The 21478-nt window shown below is 37.7% G+C and overlaps 2 protein-coding genes across 2 annotated transcripts in view; one reads left to right on the top strand and one right to left on the bottom strand.

The window, feature by feature from the left end:
* The window catches only part of PRKD3 (protein kinase D3), a 118096-nt gene extending 111770 nt beyond the window's left edge, over positions 1-6326 (top strand). Inside the window, exons 16-18 of the mRNA XM_006839364.1 lie at positions 2102-2369; positions 4829-4914; positions 5863-6326. Coding sequence (XP_006839427.1) covers positions 2102-2369; positions 4829-4914; positions 5863-6036 — 528 coding nt within the window. The 3' untranslated portion in view covers positions 6037-6326. The remainder of the gene's footprint in view (positions 1-2101; positions 2370-4828; positions 4915-5862) is intronic.
* A 9652-nt stretch (positions 6327-15978) lies between these two features.
* The window catches only part of NDUFAF7 (NADH dehydrogenase (ubiquinone) complex I, assembly factor 7), a 16446-nt gene continuing 10946 nt past the window's right edge, over positions 15979-21478 (bottom strand). Inside the window, exons 7-10 of the mRNA XM_006839452.1 lie at positions 21124-21234; positions 18203-18346; positions 16761-16934; positions 15979-16262 (exon numbers count right to left, since the gene is read on the bottom strand). Of these exons, the coding sequence (XP_006839515.1) occupies positions 16047-16262; positions 16761-16934; positions 18203-18346; positions 21124-21234 (645 nt within the window). The 3' untranslated portion in view covers positions 15979-16046. The remainder of the gene's footprint in view (positions 16263-16760; positions 16935-18202; positions 18347-21123; positions 21235-21478) is intronic.

Raw genomic sequence — 21478 nt, 5'->3', positions numbered from 1 at the left:
CAAGTCAGCTCCGACTCTTAGTGAGCCTCTCTGTAGGGTTTTCGAGGAGCAACTGGTGAGTTTGAAGCACCGACCTTTCAGTTCAAACTGGCCTTGCGGTACAGTGCTAATCCTATAGTGCTACACCAGGACTTACTATAATGCATACCCTGACTGTCCTGTCACTTCCTGCAGTCTGAGCTTTATTCCTGGGCATATGTTACCCTTTTGATCTTGTATGGTTGGTTGTTCTAAGGAGTGCATACTTCCCTGGTGTTAATCCTCATCTTATGTTGTGGTGTGGTAAGTGCCATCTGTTCAGTTCCAACTCATAGCAACCCTGTCTGGGGTTTCCCAGGAGTAGCTAGTGGGTTTGATTGTCATTGATGAATCCTCCAGTTAACAGATCTGCTTCCAAACGACTGTTTTTGTGTAGTTTAAATATGGTAATTAGATAAATGGCTAGAATAAGGACAACAAATTGTTCTTTCTTGTAAATACAACTCAAATGGTTATGGTTTGTATTTATTTCTGAAAAGTTATATGTACTTCCAAAGAAAAAAGTGTATATGTAAAAATTATTAAACTCTTTTAAAGTAAGTAATCATATTCTTCCTATGTGGAAGATGATTTTTTTTATAGTGTCTATGTAGTTAAGATGATTCTCATCATTATGGTGTTAAAAGGGTCCTGTTAAGAGTTGGTGTAATGTTTTAAATAAGTGTTTTTGTGTATTATTTCACTTGCTCTTTAAAGGCAAGGGACACACACCCTACAGCTAAGACTAAAACTCCAGCTTTTTGACTCCCACTTCAGTGATCTATTGTCCTCCCTTTAGGAACAAAGAGAAAATAATGTTATTTATTTGATACTTTTTTTTTTTTGACTGAGTACTAGCCATGGACACATTTCTTTATTTAGTTGCCAAACTGCCAAGTCATCTTGAATTTGTCAAGATATGTTAGCTAACAGTCACCTGACATTTAACAACAACAAAAAAATTTCCTTTGCTTTTTTTTTTTGCTTTTGTTAAATATCATTTTTGATCACTTCTACTTTTCAAAGATTCAAGTAGAGAACTAGACAAATCCAGTAATGGCACAGAACACTCATAAAAACCTGTGTCAGGGTCCACATCTAGAAATACCAAGCCGTGTTTAAATATACCTTCACCTCTTTTTGCTCCAGTTACTTACTAACTTGCACCACTGTTTTGAATGGGCCAAATCCTTTCCTCTCAATTTATCTTCATGCTTTTTCTGCAGACATTTTATGAATCAGGACATTTCCTCTTGAAAGTACTCGGCACTTGCTGGTTCAGCGTGGATGCAATCATTAATAGCCCAAATCTGGAAGTACTAGATGATGCAGCAAGATAAATGTTCCAAACTCAGCCACGCTCCTCACATTGTCCCAACTCCTTCCTTCCCTGAAAGGAAGATTTCATGTAGAACTGTTTTCAAATCTAAATCCATCCCTAACAATAACTTGTCATAAAAAACTGCTGCTCCTACTTCTTAAAGTGCTCTCCAACATTACTCTTCTACTGCCCAGATTAGGATAGTTTTTCATACTTTAATACTCATATACTTCCTCACCTTTATTCTCTTGACAATTTATAGTGTCATTGGGAAAACATTTTTAATACTTACACTAAATAAAGGGTGCGTTTTTAAAATACTGTAACTTAGGTTTCACCTAGCAAACATTTTTTGACATCTTTTACAGGTCTAGGCCATATGAGGCCACTGAGAATTCAAACATGAAATACCCAATTCCTGCTCACAGATGATCTCTGTATAAGCCAAAGGAGAAAAGACCTCCATTTCACCATAAAAACAGGGAACACTTGTATGCCAGTCTGATTTTTAGCATTCTGGAAGCTAGAATTCAATGGGGTTTGTTTTTTGTTTTTGTTTTTCCAAAATAAGCAACAGGAAAACTCTTCATACTGTATTAGTAATGAGTCACAAGGTTATAAAAGTGCTGCCTTGGGACTAGCTACAGTTGTTTGGCATTCAAAAATCAAAATAGTTGGTAAATGTGATGGAATTATTTTAAAATTAAAATTTAATTTGATAGATTATCCTAAGTAAGTTTAATATTATCCTCTGATTTCCAGGTAAAGCTGTGTGACTTTGGTTTTGCCCGCATCATTGGAGAGAAGTCCTTCAGGAGATCCGTGGTGGGAACTCCAGCATACTTGGCACCTGAAGTTCTCAGAAGCAAAGGCTACAACCGATCTCTGGATATGTGGTCAGTGGGAGTTATTGTCTACGTGAGCCTCAGTGGCACATTTCCTTTTAATGAAGATGAAGATATAAATGACCAAATCCAAAATGCTGCCTTTATGTACCCACCAAATCCATGGAAAGAAATTTCTGGTGAAGGTAAAAAAAAAAAGTTTTAGCTGTGCCTTTTAGTCTGAAAATCCTCTTTGTGCTCCCTAATTGGGTGTCATCAGACTTTTTCTAGTGTCTCCCATTCCTCTTCCAAATGTAACTAGTCTCTAACTTTTGAGCCCTCTTCCTCTTACAGTGTCTCCCATCTTTTTTGCAGTTCCTAACAAGCCTAGCACTAACCCAGCTCAGAAACACCTCATCTGGAAACTACTGAAAAATCTGTTTTATTTTTGACTGTTCTGTTCATCTCTTTTCTGGTTCTTCCCAGCCCCCATTGCGAAATCCATCTTTAGGAAAATTGCTGTTGTCTTACTCGCCTCCCAAACATTTTGGCTTCTCTTTAGCCACATTGCAGCTATCAGTCTCTGTGATCTGCACAAGCCTTATCATCTAGCTGTACCCACACACACACACACTCTTTTACACAAAACTAGTCTTGTACTCTCTTCTCAATTTTTTGATGCATTTTGCTTAGGCCTTTCTCCTGCCTACAATCCTTCCTCCTCTGTTGAAAACCTTCAAGGACTCCTTAATTTGTGGTTTATCTTTTCAGCCTTGACTGTGCTTTTTCTAACCCGAAACCAAACCCACTGCTGTCAAGTGAATCCTGATTCGAGTGACCTACTAGACAAAGTAGAACTACCTTACCCCTTTGAGCTTCCACGGCTGGAAGTCTTTACAGAGGCAGACTGCTCTCTTTCTTCCCCAGAAGGGCTGCTAGGCTTGAGCCATCAACCTTTTAGTTAGCAGGCAAGCACTTTAACTCCTTCCTCTAAATTATAGAAAATCGATCTATGTCAGTTGTGTTGTGTGCCCACGAGTAGGTTCTGACTCATAGCAACCCTGTTTAGGATTTCTGAAAATGACAGGTGGGTTTGAACTGCTGACCTTGTGTTAGCAGTCCAGTGCTTATCCTATAGCGCCAGTAGTTAGGCATTTTTATTAAGCATTTGATTGCTTTTGTTTTTCCATTATTTTTCCTATCTTCACAACTAGATTGTAAGCTTCTTGAATGGAATCCCATGCATTCTTCAGTTAGTTTCCATCTCTCCTGTAGCCCTCTAATCAGAAGGCCCATTGTTTTTGCTGTGTGATGAAGGGGTGGGGTAAAGACTTGTATTTGCAACCTCTGGTTCTGTATCCATCTAGAGCAATTTCATTGGCTTTCTTTAGAGATACTGGTAAGAAGAATCTGTGGGACTATTAAATAAAGTTTTACATAATTTAATAGAACCACCACTGAGGATATCCCCACTTGGATTTAGTCAGCCCTTGGAACAGGGTTGGTCTTTTTTGTGTTGCCAAAATTGATTAACAATCCGTTAAACTGATTAACATTTGGGGAACAATACGTAATAAAGAGACCTGACTTTAGGAAGTCCATATGTAAGGTTCTTTATTATTACCGAGGCCAACTCTTGAGTTCCTGGGGCAGTGTGGTCTACAAAACTTTTATACCAGAATTCCTGGCAGGTATTAAAAGAAGTAAAACCCAGGCCATATCCCACAGAATATGCAGTTTACGTAAACACTCCAAGTGCACATGTGAACACAGTTTAAGGATCAGTAGATAAGGACGGAGAGTATTTGTAGCACAGAGGAATTAATCATTAAAATGCTTATGGAAACTCAAGAACCTAAAATAGAAGAGAAATAGGCCTGTATGGTACACATCATTGGGTCTAGAGAGGTGTCAATATTTCAGCTATCATTAAATAATATAAGGCTATAGTCAATATGTCGTTAATACGGTAATCTTGGTTTTGCAGTTGATCCATTTATCCAAATAACTGCATACCATGTATCAAGGCCTTACCACAGGCACCCTGAACCCATTTGTTAAAACCTACTTCCTGAAAACTTTGGGGGATAATTATCACCTCATTCTAACTACATTTTTAGAAACAAGGCAATAATTCTGACAACTTTTCTAGTCCATGTCGACTGAGAGTGAGTACAACCTGGTATTGGGGGAAAGAGGATTTAAATCAGCCTAAAATCAGAGGGCCTGTTTTATTCCTTTTATTATAAGTTAACACTTATTTAGCACTTATGGCTAAGCATTGTTCTAAGACCTTTTCATATAATAAACAGATTTAGTCCTCAAAACAGCCTCATATTACAGATGAGGAAAGTAAAACAGAGCATGACCTAAGATCACACAAATAGTGAGTGGCAGAACCAGACCTCAACCCTGACTCCAGGGTCCCTGCTTTTAACCTAAACTCTGTACTAGCTCCTTGATGCAATGAAAACTTGACAGGTACACTGTGAATTCACTAAGCATTTATGGATTACTACATGTTGACTGAAAGGCCAGGCCCTTGGGAAGCAAAAACTAGATTACTTTGGGTTCAACTACCAAGTAAAATTCATAAGCACCCCAAGTGCTATGTATACCCAAACTCATGTAACTAATTTTGTCTTTTCCACCCCCCTCCCCTTAGCAATTGACTTGATTAACAACCTACTTCAAGTGAAGATGAGGAAACGTTACAGTGTTGACAAATCTCTTAGTCATCCCTGGCTACAGGTAAAAAAATTGGTATATGTCTGGCAGTTTCTCATTGAGCAGTCTTACCCATAGAAACCACTCAACAGATTCTGCACAGTTCTTATTGTTGTTAAGTGCTGTCGAATCAGTTCCAACTCACAGCAACCCTGTATAGGACTTCTGGGGAGACAACTGGTGGGTTTGAATGGCCAAACGTGCAGTTAGCAGTCCAGTGTTTATCCTACAAAGCCAAACCAGGACTCCACACATTTCTTAGGATAATGAAAATACTCTTCAGGGATTTATTTGTACTATGGTGGAGTCTCTGGACCACAAGGTTAGTTTGAACCATAAGGTCATAGGTTCAAACTCACCAGCCACTCCTGGGAAACTCAATACAAGGTCACTATAAGTCAGAACTGATTTGATGGCATTTAAAAACAAGGGGTAGAATTAACATCAAAATAAACGCAATTATAGTTAGTCCGACTGATTATTAGATTATCCTGATAATAGGTTCCAAGTACTTTCCCCTATTTTGAGAAAGGGTTAGACCTCTCATTGATGTTAAGTGCCATTGAGTCGGTTCCGACCCATAGTGACCCTATAGGGTTTCCTAGCAGCAGATGGTGAGCTTGAACTGTCAACCGTGCAGTTCAAACCGACCTCGCAGTCCAGCTCATTAACCCATAGCACCACACCAGACCTCTCATAGAATAGAAAAAAAATGGTTGCGTGATTATCATCAGCCACTTCAGAAGCCCAAAGCAATTCATTTTTAATTTCATAAACTAGTTACTTTCTTCATTGGACTCTGAAATTTAAAAAACATTACTAATTAAAATATTGCAAATAAAACTCATTGTAAAGCAAGTGATTAGGAATAAGTAATAGTTGTTGATTATTTGACCAGATAGCTAACCAAAGAAAAAGGTTGATAGGATTTTATATTGCTTTTATGGTTCATAGTCACTTCATTTTTCATAGGATTATCAGACTTGGCTTGACCTTCGAGAATTTGAAACTCGCATTGGAGAACGTTACATTACACATGAAAGTGATGATGCCCGCTGGGAAATACATGCATACACACACAACCTTGTATACCCAAAGCACTTCATTATGGCTCCCAATCCAGATGATATGGAAGAAGATCCATAAACATCAAAGAGCTCACTTCAATGGGAATGGATTTTATTGACGAAACAACTATTGTTCTTTGTAGGTGGTCTGCAAGATCGCAGACACAGGAAACATAAGAAACTGGTGACACCAATACTGTAGTTCATAGTGTTTAGGTACACGTGTGGAACCTGAGTCATAGAAACCCATAATGTAATTAAGGATAAAGCTTTTCATAAACTTTTGTAACATAAGCAGTATTTTTTTCCTAATCCTTCACTTAGTACAATAGTGGCACTTAATTTATCTTCCCATTCCTGTTTTTACATTCTTTTTTAAAAGGGGGAAATGGCAAGCTAGCATCCAATTAGTGCATAGCATCCAAGAGTTGCAAGGTTGGTGACAGTAAGGTTTGTTTTTAAGAGACTGCCAAGAGGCTACCAGTGTTACAAGGACTTCAGACACTCACCTGATCACAAAGGCATTGAGTTTCTCTGAAATGCCAGAAAAAGGAGGGGCTGAGCTATTTTATCTTTTTTTGTTTTTGTTTTTAGTCAGATAAATCAAAATTCCAAAACGGTGATTCTTAACTCTTTTGGAGTTGCAATTCTGAGTATGCTCTACAAATAAAAATTAAGTTGTCACCTTTTGAGAATGTTGTAGCACTCTTTCAGATAATTTGGAACAATTGGTATGACAAAATTAGATTTGGGAACCACTGCCTAACTAATTGTTGAGCTTAAATGTCTTCTCAGAGCTCAACTTTGCTGCTGCTCATGTTCCCGCTCACACCTCTGATACCGCAGTTGGATTCCTACAGTCGATCAGTGTAGATCTGAGATTTAATTACACAATTTATCTATAGACAAAGCTGATTCATTTGATGGAAGGATAAAAATTATATATAAAAAATAAAGAAGAACAAGTATATCATTGTATTCTTCACTTCACCTATTGGAGACTTTACAGATACCTGGAAGCAAAGGGTATGGGGGCTGGAACAAAAAAGTTTGTAAGGATGGGCTATATTACCGGCAGCATTTTTTATATTTCAAATTTAGCAGCCAGGTAAATAATTTTTTTCTTACTCAGAAATATTGTTCAGTTTATGAAGCTGCACTTTTTTATAACTCTAAAGTGGTTACTAATAGTTTTCCATCCAAGAAATTTTAAATATGAGAATTTAAGAAATAGTGGGTTTTTTGTCTCATCATTCCTGAGTAATCATGGTAAACCTTTTTCAACTACAAGCAGTATAATATAAAGAACAAAAGATCTGGATTTGGAGTAAAAAAACTCTGGGTTTACATCTTAGCTCCATTATTTAAACAATCTATCTAAGCCTCGAGTTCCTAAATCAGTAGAATGGCTATAATAATTCTTGACGGCACTTCACAACAGAATATCTTTTTACTGGGTTATGGTGAAGATCAGATGTGTGTGAATGTATTCAATAAACTGAAAACTCTGCAACTATTCACTATCACTGTCCACTGAATTTAAAGTAGCAAAGGAAAAGAATTTTTCTGTATATGAACAGACTAGAGAGCCCACTTGTAAAGTGCTGTCAAGTCTGTTCCAATTCACGGTGACTCTACAGTTTCCAAGGAGCGGCTAGTGGGTTTGAACTATCAGCCTTGTGGTTAACAGTCTAGTGTTTGTCCTAAAGCCCCACACCAGGACTCCAGAGTCCTCTCTGGATCACTAAAGCTACTCTATTGTCAGTAGCTAAAAATACTTTGAGAAAATAACAGCAGACACTTACATAGAGCTCTGGTCTAAGTCTTTCACGGGTTTTCAACATTGATCATCACTGGCACCCAGAGGTAAGTACATTATGAACAACCCATCTAACAGATAAGGAAATTAAGGACTAGCCGGAAGTCACTCAGTTAACAGCAGGATTGGAGGCCCAGCAGTGTGGCTGCAGTCTGTCGTGTGCTGCCTACACATGACTGTCTCTGCCCCTCAGCACAGCCTCTCTCACTGATTTCTTCTCATTTCAGACTTCGAAACATTAAACCAAACGAACTTTAAAAAAAAGGTTTTAGAAGTGTATTTTCCATGTGATAAGGCATGACGCCCTAGTGTCGCTGAGGGTCATTGTGTGCACACAATGGAGTGATGATTCTGGGCCATATGGTACCTTTCTGTGGTTTTACTGCATTAGGTGAACATTAACTGGAATGATACTTGTTTGCTATACTTTAAAATAATCAAACTTTACAAGCCATGAAATTAATTGCACTCTTAGTTTTTGTTAATTGAATACCTAAGCTTTCTAAAAAATTTGTAAAGTCAGCTAATCTGGAGTTGAGTAATTACTCCAGGTGTGATATAGCCTACAGAACCTTTTGTCTTGAAGTCAGTTGTATTGTATAAGAAATAATTTGTTTACTAGAATCATTCGATAATCTACAAACTAGACTATGACATTCAGTACCTTTTTATAATTTTTGTAACATTCCACTTTTTGTAAATATCCTCAAAGAAGCTTGATAATAAAATGTATTTCCATATTACCATATACTTTTCCATGTGAAAACCTGAGCCTATGTCTAGTAGAGTCATCCAAAGGAGATTTTATTTGGTTATTAGTTATCCAGGCCTTGGAAATAGAACTATTTTGGAAATCCTATTTGTAAATGCAACTAATGCTATTTTTAAAAAGGCTTTTTTTAAAATCTGTCTAAAATAAACAACAACTCAGTATTATGATTTTATACTAAATTTAAGGTAATTTATCTGAGGTCTCATTTCTTGGATTGACAGTTTATAATAATTATAACTATAAAAATTTCAAGAAATTCCACTAAATATTTAACTATACAACTACCAGAAGACTGAAAAAAGTTAAATACCTAATATCAAAATGAATTTGATAGACTTTAGGATAAGAATTATCTAATTCTTAATCATTCATTATCAAAACTATTACATATTATTGGGGGTGGTGATACAACTATGGCTATTTTTAATTTTTCAAAAATTCTTCCTATCAAATCTTTGGGAAAAAAAGAAAATCTGAATGTAGACTACGAGTGGTGAGGAATGGTGCCGGGCCAGGCGGTATCTGAAAAACCAGGCTTTCGTCTTCCTTTAGTTTCAGCAAAGATACAGTAGGCTGGCCTGTTCTTAGTAAACAGAGTTCATCACTCTAATGAAATTCCATTACAGTTAAGTCTTTTTATTCTATCAGACATGTTTTGTTGTTAAGTGCCATCAAGTTGGTTCAGACTCACAGCAACCCTGTATAGGGTTTCCAAGGAGCAGCTGGTAGGTTTCAACTGTTGTCCTTGGGCTTCACAGTCCAGTGCTGACCCTACAGTGCCACACCAGGAATAAATGACAAGTACTCTTTTGAATCTCCCATATAAATTTATGCTGTTTCAAGGAGACTTCAAAAATATCCTGGAAAAATTTCATTATCATGTAATTTTATTTGGTCATGAATTTTTTGAAGCCCCCTCTAACAGTTCATGTTTCCAATGTTAGTATAAACATTCTGTGGGCCCAGCCATTTGAAAGACATCTATATTTGTGCCAATTCCAAAGAAAGGTGACCCAACAGAATGTGGAAACAAGCAATATAATATCACTTGCAAGTAAAATTTTTGTCAAGAAATCAGAAGACGTATTACATTAGGCACATCTGCTGCAGAAGACTTCTTTTCAGTGATGAAGAGCAAAAATACCAGTTTGAGGACTAAGGTGCACCTGACCTAAACCACGGTATCTTCAGTAACCTCATAAGCATGTGAAAGTTGAACAGTGAATAAGGAAGACCATAGAAGACTTGATGCATTTGTTATGGTGTTTGAGAAGAAAATGAGAAGTACCATGGACTTCTAGGAAAACAAACAAATTTGTGATGGACAAAGTACAATCAGAATGTTTCTTAAAAGCCAGAATGGAGAGACCCTGTCTCACATAATTCGGACATAATATCAGGAGAGACCAACCAGTCTCAGGACAAGGACATCATGCTTGGTAAAGTGGAGGGTCAGTGAAAAAGAATAAAACCCCCTACGAGATGGATTGGCACAGTGGCAGCAGTAGTGCCGGTTCAAGTGTAACATTTGTGAGGATGGTACTCTCTGTGCACAGGGTCTCTATGAGTTGAAACCAACTCAACACATCTAACAACAACAATCCTGTACCCAGCTTTTCTACAGTTTATTGACTTTAAGAGGGAGACATCCATTCTAAGGTGCACTGTTTTTAAATTTACCTCTAAGAAAGAAATATAACCATACTCAATTTATAATTGTTTCTGTCAGCAATTAAAAGCTGCATCCTAGTTTCAGAATTAAAATGTGAAAAGAAATAACACATTAAAATTGATGAAATACGTTAAAAAATAATAAAGTTTCTATGGGCCAAAAAATGAGAATATATAAAACTAAGTTTTGACATCTATCTGAAAATAAGGGAGAATCCGCTCAATTTAAAGAATTATTCCTTGATAGCCTACATTCACTGCTGTCAAGTATACTAACTGTATTTAATTATAAAATGTTCAGATTCATGAGAAAAAATTCAAATACCACAAATTTGGGGAGAATTAATAAGAAAAAAAAATTTCTCTCCTCACCCTTTATACCCGCTTCCAGATTAGGCAACTGAATCATGATTAAAGCTCCTGGATAGCCTCCACTTGGTTTCTTTTAATGCATGTATGTGCTACAGAACAGAAAATGACCCTCGTTGACTTGGTAAATTAGTGCATGAATTGCTCATACTTTGTCATTTTATATTGTTTCTTTAAATGTAGCTCTTCTCCCAACAAAAATGAATCATGAACCATCGAAATTGTACCCTACTTTTTCACTTGGTAAATCTTAAGAGTTCTTTCTGTTACAACATACAGATAAGATCTACCTCATTCGTTAAAGTAATACAGGAATGGATGTTGTTAGGTGCTGTCAAATGGGCTCCAACTCATCGCAACACTACAAACAACAAAATGAAACACTGCTCGGTCCTCTGCCATCCTCACAACTGTTCATCAGTCCCCCGTGAATGTCCGTTTCAGGTTTGTTCTAGTTTTTATTAAATCAGTCAGTGATCATGGGTCTGTTTGTAAAATGGAAATACAGCTGCTGGCTTTAGTAATTAAAGGAAATTAGTTTCACAATAACACTTGTTCATTAACCTCAGAACATAGATTTATACCAAAAGGCAGACACAATCTTTAAATTTCTGTAATTTTAAGTTATATAACATTTAAAAAATAGTCATTCCATGTATGTAACATCCACAACTCAACTGTTAGTTGTCATTCTGTGGTGGCTTGTATGTTGCTGTGCTGTTGGAGGCTGTGCCAGTGGTATTTCAAATACCAGCAGGGCCACTCAGAGTGGACACGTTACAGTGGAGACTCATACTAAGAAGGGGTACCTGGTGGTCAGCTTCTGAAAAACTTGGCCAGTGAAAACTTTAAAAATCACATAAAACTGTCAGGTATAGTGCTGGAAAATGAGATCCTCCAGTAGGAAATATTGAAACACTCCAAACATGACTTGGGAACAGCTGTCTTGAAAGTAGAGTCAACCTTAATGATGTGGACGAAGTAAAGCTTTGGAAACCTTCATTTGCTGAAGTGGCACCACTCAGAATTTCTAAGAAACATCTGTAAATATCCATTAATAATCAGAGCAAAAACTGCACAAAGTACTGTTTAGTGCTGTCGAATCAGTTCTAACTCAGCAACTCTGTAGAAGGTTTGCAAGGAGCGGCTGGTGGGTTTGAACTGTCAACCTTGTAATTAGCAGGAGCTCTGGTAGCATAGTGGTTACGAATTGGGCTGCAAACCACAAGGTCAGCAGTTCGAGATTACCAGCTGCTGCGTGGAGAAAGATGAGGCTTTTCTGCTCCCGTAAAGATTTACAGCCTCGGAAGCCCTGCACAGGGTCGCTATATATATCAGCATATATCAAAAACTTGTCTTACAGTGCCATGCTAGGATTACGCATGAAGTATGAATCTAGGAAAACTGGAAGTTGTCAAAAATGAAATGGAACATTTGAAACGATACATGTTAGGCATTAGAGAGTTGAAATGGACTGGTATTGAACACTTTGCCAGAAATGACAAACAGAAAGCAAATGTCACATTTCAAGAATAATACTTAAGTTCAGTGTTGTCAGTGATAGGATGATATCCATATGCCTACATTAAAGGGAAGGAGCTCTGGTAGCGTAGTGGTTACAAATTGGTATACAAACCTTAAGGTCAGCAGTTTGAAACTACCAGCTGTTCCATGGGAGAAAGATGAGGCATTCTGCTCCTGTAAAGATTTACACCCTTGGAAACCCTGTACAGGGTCGCTATGGGTCAGAACTAACTCGACAGCACTTAACAACATATTAAAGGGAGACATCGGGAGAAAGATGAGGCCTTCTGCTCCTGTAAAGATTTATAGCCTCAGAAACCCTATAAAGGGTCACTGTGAGTCAGAACAGACTCAGTAGCACATAGCCAGCCAGCCAGTCTTAAGTGAGACAAGTTAAATAACTATGCAAAAATTTATACACTACACACTATGGCCAAACATGAAGAAACTGAAGATTCTTCACCAACTTCTGCAGTCTAAAATTGAGTAAACATGCAATCGAGATGCATTGATAATTACTGTGATTAGAATGCAGAAGTTGGAAACAAGGATTGGTAGGATAATAGTGCCTTGGGATAGAAACAACACCAGAAGTAAAACATTTTGCAAGACCAAAGACTTATTCATTACAAATACCTTTATTCAACAGTATAAATGGCAGCCATAGACGTGAACCTCACCAGATGGAACATACACAGTAATCAAATCCACTCCACCTGTGGACAAAACAGTAGATAAGCTTAGTATCGTCAATCAGAACACAGCCAGGGGCCAACTCTGGAACAGACCAGCAAATTGCTTATATGCAAGTCAAGTTGAAGAAAAATCAAGTCCATGACAGCCAAAGTATCGCCTTGAGTATTTTGTTAATTGCCGTTGAGCTGGTTCTGACTTAGTAACCCTGAATAGGATTTCCAATGAGTGGGTGGTGGATTTGAACCATTGACCTTGTGGTCAGCAATCTAGTGCTTAACGTAGAGCACCACACCAGGACTCCAGATTTGATGCATTGAATACTAATGATCGAAGGCCAGGCAAGTTGTGGTATGACATCAAGAACATCATATATGAAGACAGCAAAAGGTCATGAAAAAGGAAAAAAGCAAAGTGGATGTCAGAAGAGACTCAAACTTGCTTCTGAACATAGAAATGCTAAAGTAAATGGAAGAAATTACAAGAACTGAACAGAAATTTTCAAGGGGCAGCTGGAGAAGACAAAAAGCATTGTAGTTAAATGTGCAAAGACCTGCAATTAGAAAACCGAAAGATGAATACATTCAGAATTTCTCAAGCTGAAAGAAAAATTCAAGCCTAGAGTTGCAATATTAAAGGATTCTATCGGCAAAATAGTGCAAGTCACAGGAAGCATTTGAAAAAAGAGAGGAGGAATGCAGAGAATCACAGTATAAAAAGCAATGATCAATGTTCATCCGTTTCAGGAGGCAGCATATGTTCAAACGTTGATGGTATTAAAGGAAGAAGTGTAAGCCACACTGAGGCACTGGCCAGTGGATGTCATGCTGGAAGTGCTTACATATCTATGTCAAGTAATTTGGAAGACAACTACCTGGCCAACTGGTTGGAAGAGATCCATATTTGTCCAAAGAAAAGGGATCCAATGAATGTAGAAATTATCAAACAGTATCATCAATATCACACACAAAATTTTACTGAATTAAAAAAATGGTTGTAGTACTTACATATTGTTGTTAAGTTCCTTAGAGTCAACTCATAGTGACTCTGTATAGGGTTTCCAAGGAGCAGCTGGGAAGCTTGAACCCCCAACCTTGCTGTTCAAACCAACCTTGCAGTCCAGTGCATTAACCTACAGCACCACACCAGGACTCCGTGCTTAGACATTGGCTACCTAAAATTAGGGGCACTATAAAGGCACAAAGTGGCTGCCTTACAAGTCTTCAAGAGGGAGTTTAGTTTCAGAGCAAGTAGGGAAAGTAGCATCTCCAGTGAACAGTTTTCATCTTGTCTCGATGGGAATGGTGAAAGGAGATGGGGATAGGATTTTTTTATTATTATTCAGTACTAATTGTTATGACTAATTGCAACTGCCACATCTGTAAAGGTAGAAGTTGTGTAACAAAAAGGGGGCAGGGTAATTAATCTTGCATTCCAGGAACAGGACCCTAGGACCATCAAGAGCATCAAGAGGGAAGAGCAAGAACAGAACATGGGATCCAAAGTACAGAAGCAGTGACATCAGAGATGAAGGCATTGAGATAGAGCAGCTGAGGACTCTAGACTCACAGAAAAGAGAAAGGCTGTGTACTGAAAGGTGGTTTGCAAAATGTGCCCTATGATTATTTAAACAATTACATAGTCCTGTGTGTTGTGTACATTAAAAAAAAAAAAAAAGGAATAGAGGCAAATGCTGTTAAATGATGGTGCATGGAGGAGATTGTAATCATTACAATGAAACAAAATAAGATTGGTTGAATGCAAAACTGATTTTCTACAATGTAAACTATCAGTTAATTCATAATAAAAGCCTTTTAAGAAATGATTGCAGCAACATCAACAGGAACTATCAGAAATTCAAGATAGATTCAGAAGAGAATGTAGAATGAGGCATATCATTGCTGACAAAGATGGATCTTGAATGAAAGCAGGTAATTCCAAAATATGTTTGTTGATTTATCGACTATGCAAAGGCATTCAACTGTGTGGATCATAACAAATTTTGGATAACATTACGAAATGTGTGAATTCCTGAACATTTTATTATATTCATCCAGAACCAGAGAACAGACCAACAGGTAGTTGTTTAAATAATAAAACAATGGGATTAATGAGCTGGTAAAAAATTAAGAAAGGTGTACAGCAGGACTGTATCCTTTCCCCAAACTTACTCAATCCTGCTGTGGGATACACACTGGAGTGCTAATCAAATGGTCGGCAAGTCAAACTCCCCATCTAGTCCTTGGAAACCCTATACAGGGTTGCCATGATTTGAAACCAGCCCAACAGCACTTAATAACAACACTCGATCTGTATGCTGAGCAAGTAATCCATGAAGCTGAACTTTATGAAGAAAGTGGAATCAAGATTGGAGGAAGATTCAGTAACGACCTGTAACGTGTGGGTGATACAACCTTGTTGAAAGCAAATGAGGAAGACTTGAAATAATGAAGATCAAAGACCACTGCCTTCAGTATGGATTATACTTCAACATACAAAAGACGAAAATCCACACAACTGGACCAATAAGCAATATCATGGTAAATAGAAAAAATATCACAAAGATTTTGTTTGACTTGGATCCACAATCAACTGATACCCATGGAAGCACCAGTCAAGAAATCAAATTGGGTAAAGCTATTACAAAAAAAAAAAAAAAAAACTTAAAATGTTAAAATACAAAGATGTCACTTTGAGAACTAAGGTATGCCTGAATCTTGTCACGTATTGCATATAAAAGCTGGACACTAAGGAAGACAAAAGAAGATGTGATGTCTTTGAATTATGGTGAAGAATAGTGAACAGACATTGGACTGCCTGAAGAACAAACAAATCTGTGTTGAAATATACAGCCAGAATGCTTCTTATAAGTGAGAAGCAAGACTCTGTCTCACATACTTCGGACATGTTGTCAGGAGGGATCAATCCCTGGAGAAGGCATCATGCTTGGTAAATTAGAATGCTAGCAAAAAAGAGGATGAACCTCAATCTGCAACAATTACCTCCAACAGAGTAATGATTGTGGGGATGGTGCAGGACACAGTGTTTATTTTATAGTATGTGGGACCACTGGGTTGGAACCAACTTGACACCTAACAACAAAACATACAATATACACCATCTTTATTGGCTGTGAAAAGGCAAAATATTTAAGGCTTATTTTACCTGCAATGTATGGAATGCAATCCCTTTACTTTGATTTACTAGGCAGAATGAGGAGTAAAATGTCCAAGGTGAAATGTCACTTCCAAACAAGTTCATCAAACCCAGCTATAGGTGCTGGGGATGGTTTTGACTGACGTGCATTCTTCAGATGACTTTTATCAGAAAGTCTCTTATGAGGTACCATGGCAAAAAAATGAAATCTTTCTCCCATCTTCTTAGGGTTCATTAACATATCATACCCCTGAAGTAACTGCTGCCTTACAGATGGCTTATCTGAATTATCTAAAAGAACCTAAAAAAATAAAATAAAATCCTTAGCAAAAATGACCAGAAGAAAGGATTCCTAGTTATATTCAGAAACACTAGTAACTCTTATGTATTCCATAAAGCAGTGAACAAAGTGTGACTTCTGATCAACTGCCTCTGAATCACCTGGGTGTTTGTTAATCATACGTAGGCTGTTATGAACTTGCATTTTAAACAAATGTCCTCAGGTAGTTTTGCCTATACTGGAGAGATAAGTGTCCTCAAAAGGACAGTTACAAATCCACACACATAAAATAAATATGGCCAAATTTTCTTAAGAATGAAAACTCTTTGGAGCCTTCATTTACCTCACACACACACAGACACAGGAAGCCCAAGGCTGCCTGGTTACACTGGCTCCACACTACAGAAGAGCATGGCATGCCAAGCATCTGGCTAACTGCAAGAACACTAGGACCACATGAACTTAATATTTAAAATAATTAAAGCCCTATAAAATTAAAATAGTGAAATAAGCCATTACCTTCAGCCGGACATCAATACCCATGTTTTTTAAAAACATGTGTTGTTTTATTGGACCCAGGGAGGCCACTTTTTCCTGGGCCATTCTGCGCAAGTAACTGAAGTCCACATCAGCTGTTAGGTCTGCGGTTCCAGGAGCAATTAAGACATCGTGGAGCTTGTGCCCACAAAAGCCCTTGAATATAATTAAAGAAATGATGAGCTTTTGCCCCTTAATGGTTTCCATCAAGACTAAAGAAATGCTACTGCAGTATGTTATACATTAATATTCAACAATTAAAATAAGAAAGGCTTAAACCAGTGTTTTTAGCACCATTTCTTTGAATTGCTTCATGTGTGAACACTCTATGTTAAGTGTTATTTTAGGTTTCATATGTTATCGTATTATGATTTCTTAAGTTATTTTTTGAATCTGGGAATGCGCAAATTTTTTTCCCATTAAAATAATGGAAATTGCTTCTTTACTTTATGCCATATTTGTTTACGAAAGGCTTCATACGAATGCCCTATTCAGATAATGGGGAAAACCTGTATTCAGATGTTCACTAGCAAAAATTCAAGCTTCTGCTGTGGTACTGTGGGATAAGCACTGGACTGCTGCTATCTGAAAGGCGCTGACTTGGAACCAACTCAACGGTACTTAACAGCAACAATGCAAAGATTCAGACTGTTTGACAGTGGATTTAAGGCTAAGAAGTAAGATCTAGGGCTAAGGGTAAAAGTTGTTATTAAATGCCACTGAGTTTTGACCTCCTGGGGCTCCTAGGGACCCTGTATAGGTGTTTCAAGACCGTACATCTTTGCAGGAACAGAAAGCCTCAGCTTTCTCACATGTAGTGGGCTGGTGGCTTAAACCACTGGCATAGAGTTCACAGTCCAGTGCTTATCATACAGAGCCACAGGCTCCCTAGTGTGGTATGTGCTTTCAAGTCAGTTTTTCAACTCACAGAACAGAAATGCTCCATGGGATTGTCTAGGCTGCCATCTTTAGGGGAGCAGAGTGCCAAGCCATTCTCCCACAGAGTCACTAGGTGGGTTCAAACCACCAACCTTTTTAGTCTCTGGGCACTTAACTGTTACAACACCAGGGCTCTAAGTATAACTAGTAATACAGATTCATATCTATTATCAAATAATATAACAGTGCTAAAGATTACAGAAATCAGAGATAAAGATCTTAAATGAGGTTAACATCTAACAAGTGATAACCCAAAACCAAACCTATTGCCATAAAGTTGATTCTGACTTGCAGCAAACACTACATAGGATTTTTGAGACTTAATCTATACAGGAGCAGACACTCTCATTCTTTTTCCCATGAAATGGCTGATGGGTATGAACTGCCAACCTTATGGTTAGCAGAGATACCAAAGCTTCTTTAAGTAGAAGCAAAGCACATCGCTTAAATTCTAATGCACTACCACATTACTGAACTATCCATACTCGGAAGGTATCAGTCTTGGTTCCATCATGACCATAATCGGCAATCAGTGCGGCGCCTCCAGTAAGTGCAATGCGTTGAGAAAGCTCCTGAATGATAACACCAGCGTCAGGACACACTTCCACATGAGACCGTGTTTCATCACTCTAGTAAGGGGACAAGAAAAGAAAGAAAATGTATCACCAAAGGAGGTTCCTTTTTCCCCTCTACATTTTCTTTGGTTTTTCTATAATGTGGTTGTTGTGAAGTGCCACTGAGTCAGTGACAACTCACAGCAATCCTGTATAGGGTTCCAAGGAGCAGCTGGTGGGTTTGAACCTCCCACTTTGCAGTTCAAACCAACCTTATGGTGCAGTATGTTATTCTGCAGTGCCATACCAGGACTCCTTTTCTATAATGAGCATATCTTAATTTCAATAAAAATAAATTCCTTGTAAATGTATGTATGTTCGCTATGCTAAATTCATCTGGCATCATTTTTTATTGCATAGAACTCCATTCTTTAATGCCATCCACTTGGTTTACAAAGACATTTTATTTTAATCCCTTTTATATCCCCAGGAGGTAAAGTACATTATCTTATTTACAGAGATATTACTTTAATGTCATAATTCATGTATACAAAGGGGGCTTCAAAAAGTTCATGGAAAATGGAATTAAAGGATAATGGAATTTTTCCACAAACTTTTTGAAGCCCTCTCATAAGTATGATACAAGTTTCCCCTACTATATTAAAGTAAGGTGTTCCTCTAAAATCTCCTATAAACCAAAATGGCATAAAGCAAAAAAAAAAAAAAAAAAAAACTATTACCATTCATTTATACGGGAAAATGTTTGAGCAATCCCAGACTCGAAATACAACCTGCCAAATCATACCAAATAACACATAAAACCTAAAATAAGCCATACAAGGGGCTTCCAAAGGTTCATGGAAAAATTCCATTTTCATTCTATTTTTCCACAAACTTTCTGAAGCCCTCTTGTATAGTGTTCACAGACACAGTTCCAAGTTATCGAGCCTTGATGCTGAGTGTAGTTCCAGGGAAGGCATTTGGCAATGCTACTCTTGATGCTCAGAGTATGCTGTCTCTTTCAATGTTGTTGTTGTGAGGTGCCATCGAGTCGGTACTGACTCATAGCAACCTTATACCCAGCAGAACGAAACACTGCTGCAAAACAAATACTGAAACACTCATTTCACTTTTTCTAGAAGTGAAAATCCTCTTTGGATTTATTTCTGGCAGTAAAAACCAGTACTAATGTAGATCTTTCGTAAAGCTAATTTATAGAAAGTAGGGGATACTTGAATATTCCACTAGATTATAAGCATGGGAAAGGGAATTTCTGCTGCCTAGAACAGTGGCTGGAACATAGTAGGCACAGAGAGAATGACAGAAGTCCAGTATAACAAAATAGATCCTACTTAAACTAAGTATAAAGATTTGCAGCCTCAGGAATCCTATACAGGTAGAGTTGAAACTGACTCCGGCACACCACCACCATTAATCTACAGTGAACAATTTCACACTTCTCAACACAGCAAAGATTTTCCTTCTAGATAGGGCCAGTATCTGCTCCCAACCCTACAATACCTTTCTACAGAATCATAGTCTTTTCAAATGAACAAGCCCTGACAAGTAACTGTTCACTACAGATTAGTGAGCACAAGTAAGCATGTGCTTACCTTGCTTATTGGGTAATGAGAGATCAGCTGACATCCTTACCCTCTCAGATTCCTCTATTGCCACTTGCCTCGTTCAAACAAACTCCCTCGAAGTGATTGCTACACAAGTGAAAAACTAAAATACAACTCCCAGTATGAAGGGACTAGCTCTTTGTTGTTTAATGAATTTGTTTCTTTCTCAGGTGAAATTCAAGAGGCAGACTACGAAGCATATAGAAATGTTCTCAAGAGGTTAAGCTGATATATATATCACATCACATCAAAATAATAATAATCAACTTTATTCACAGATTTCGTTTTAAAGCTGTTAATGTTTTTAAGATAGACAATTTCTGAAATAGGGAACTTTAAATTAAGGACCCAAAAATGGAAATCTTTTCTCTGAGCTGGAAAAAGGAGCAGAAAGAAGCAATCTAGAATCCAGGCTTTCCTGACAAGCATAGATTTTTTTCATTGTTATTCTTGAACCTCTAAACACAATCCCACAAGCAATAAGCTTGTGATTACTCCTTGAGATCCACAGAAAATGGTGGCAAATCTACCATTCATCCAAATAGAACTGGGGGGGGGGGGGGGGAACGATGGGGGAAAACTCATTGTTACCTAAGAGTAACAAGGCTGTTTGGGGAAATAAGTGGGAAAATATGGAGTCATTCATAGTATAATGATACAGAATACAGGACAGAAAACACATATTAAGTGCCATTGAGTTAATTCTGACTCCTAGTGACTCATAGGGGTTTCCGAGAAGCATTTGGTGGGTGTGGTGTGAACAGTCAACCTTCCAGTTAGCAGTCCAGTGTTTATTATGCTACAGCGCCATGATGTTCAGTATTATTAGTCTTTTATTGCACTATCTGCCTGTACTACCTTGCTTTCACAGGCATCAAACTCTTGTGCAAAGCAGATGATACTGCCGCCACTTTAAAAGTGAGGACACTTAGGTAAACAGAGATAGTAAGGGACTTGCTGAATAAGCACTTGCTAACTTTATCTCTTATCACATGATTATTGTTTAATGTCACACACACACATACAAAATGTGTGACATAAAAACATTTTAATCTAGTTTTCTGGCTCCAGATCTTCTGTACTGTCCACCATTACCCAGGGGCACATCACATATTCACAGCAACTCCTCTTCTGTAAATGAACTCTAAAATACAAGTTCAGTAAACAAGACTTACTCTATTGGTGATAAAAGACAATGAGACAGGAAAAAAAAAAAAGTATTCTTACTTGTATGAATGCTTCTGCTGGAGTGGCACAAGGTGCCAAAACAAATCTCAGTTTATCAGAAACTTCAGGATCAATATCAATTAATATTTCTCGCCATCCTTGTGGTGTTTTCTAAATACAGAATAACACATAAAAAACAAATTTTTGCTAATTTGCTCTCAAAATTTGTTCTACCCCATATAACGCCTCTTCCCCTAATAATATAGATACAATTACAGAGCACTTTACAACGTAAAATTACTGAAGAGCATTAACTCACTTCCTCTGAATGAAATCAGAGCATAAATGATAATGACCATAAGCACCATGAGTGAAAAGCTGTAACAAAGCTGGTGTTTGTTGTGTTGTTGTTGTT

Source organism: Chrysochloris asiatica, unplaced genomic scaffold, assembly GCF_000296735.1.
Source record: "Chrysochloris asiatica unplaced genomic scaffold, ChrAsi1.0 scaffold00024, whole genome shotgun sequence".
NCBI classification, from domain to species: domain Eukaryota; kingdom Metazoa; phylum Chordata; class Mammalia; order Afrosoricida; family Chrysochloridae; genus Chrysochloris; species Chrysochloris asiatica.
This window is presented reverse-complemented; position numbering and strand designations above follow the sequence as displayed.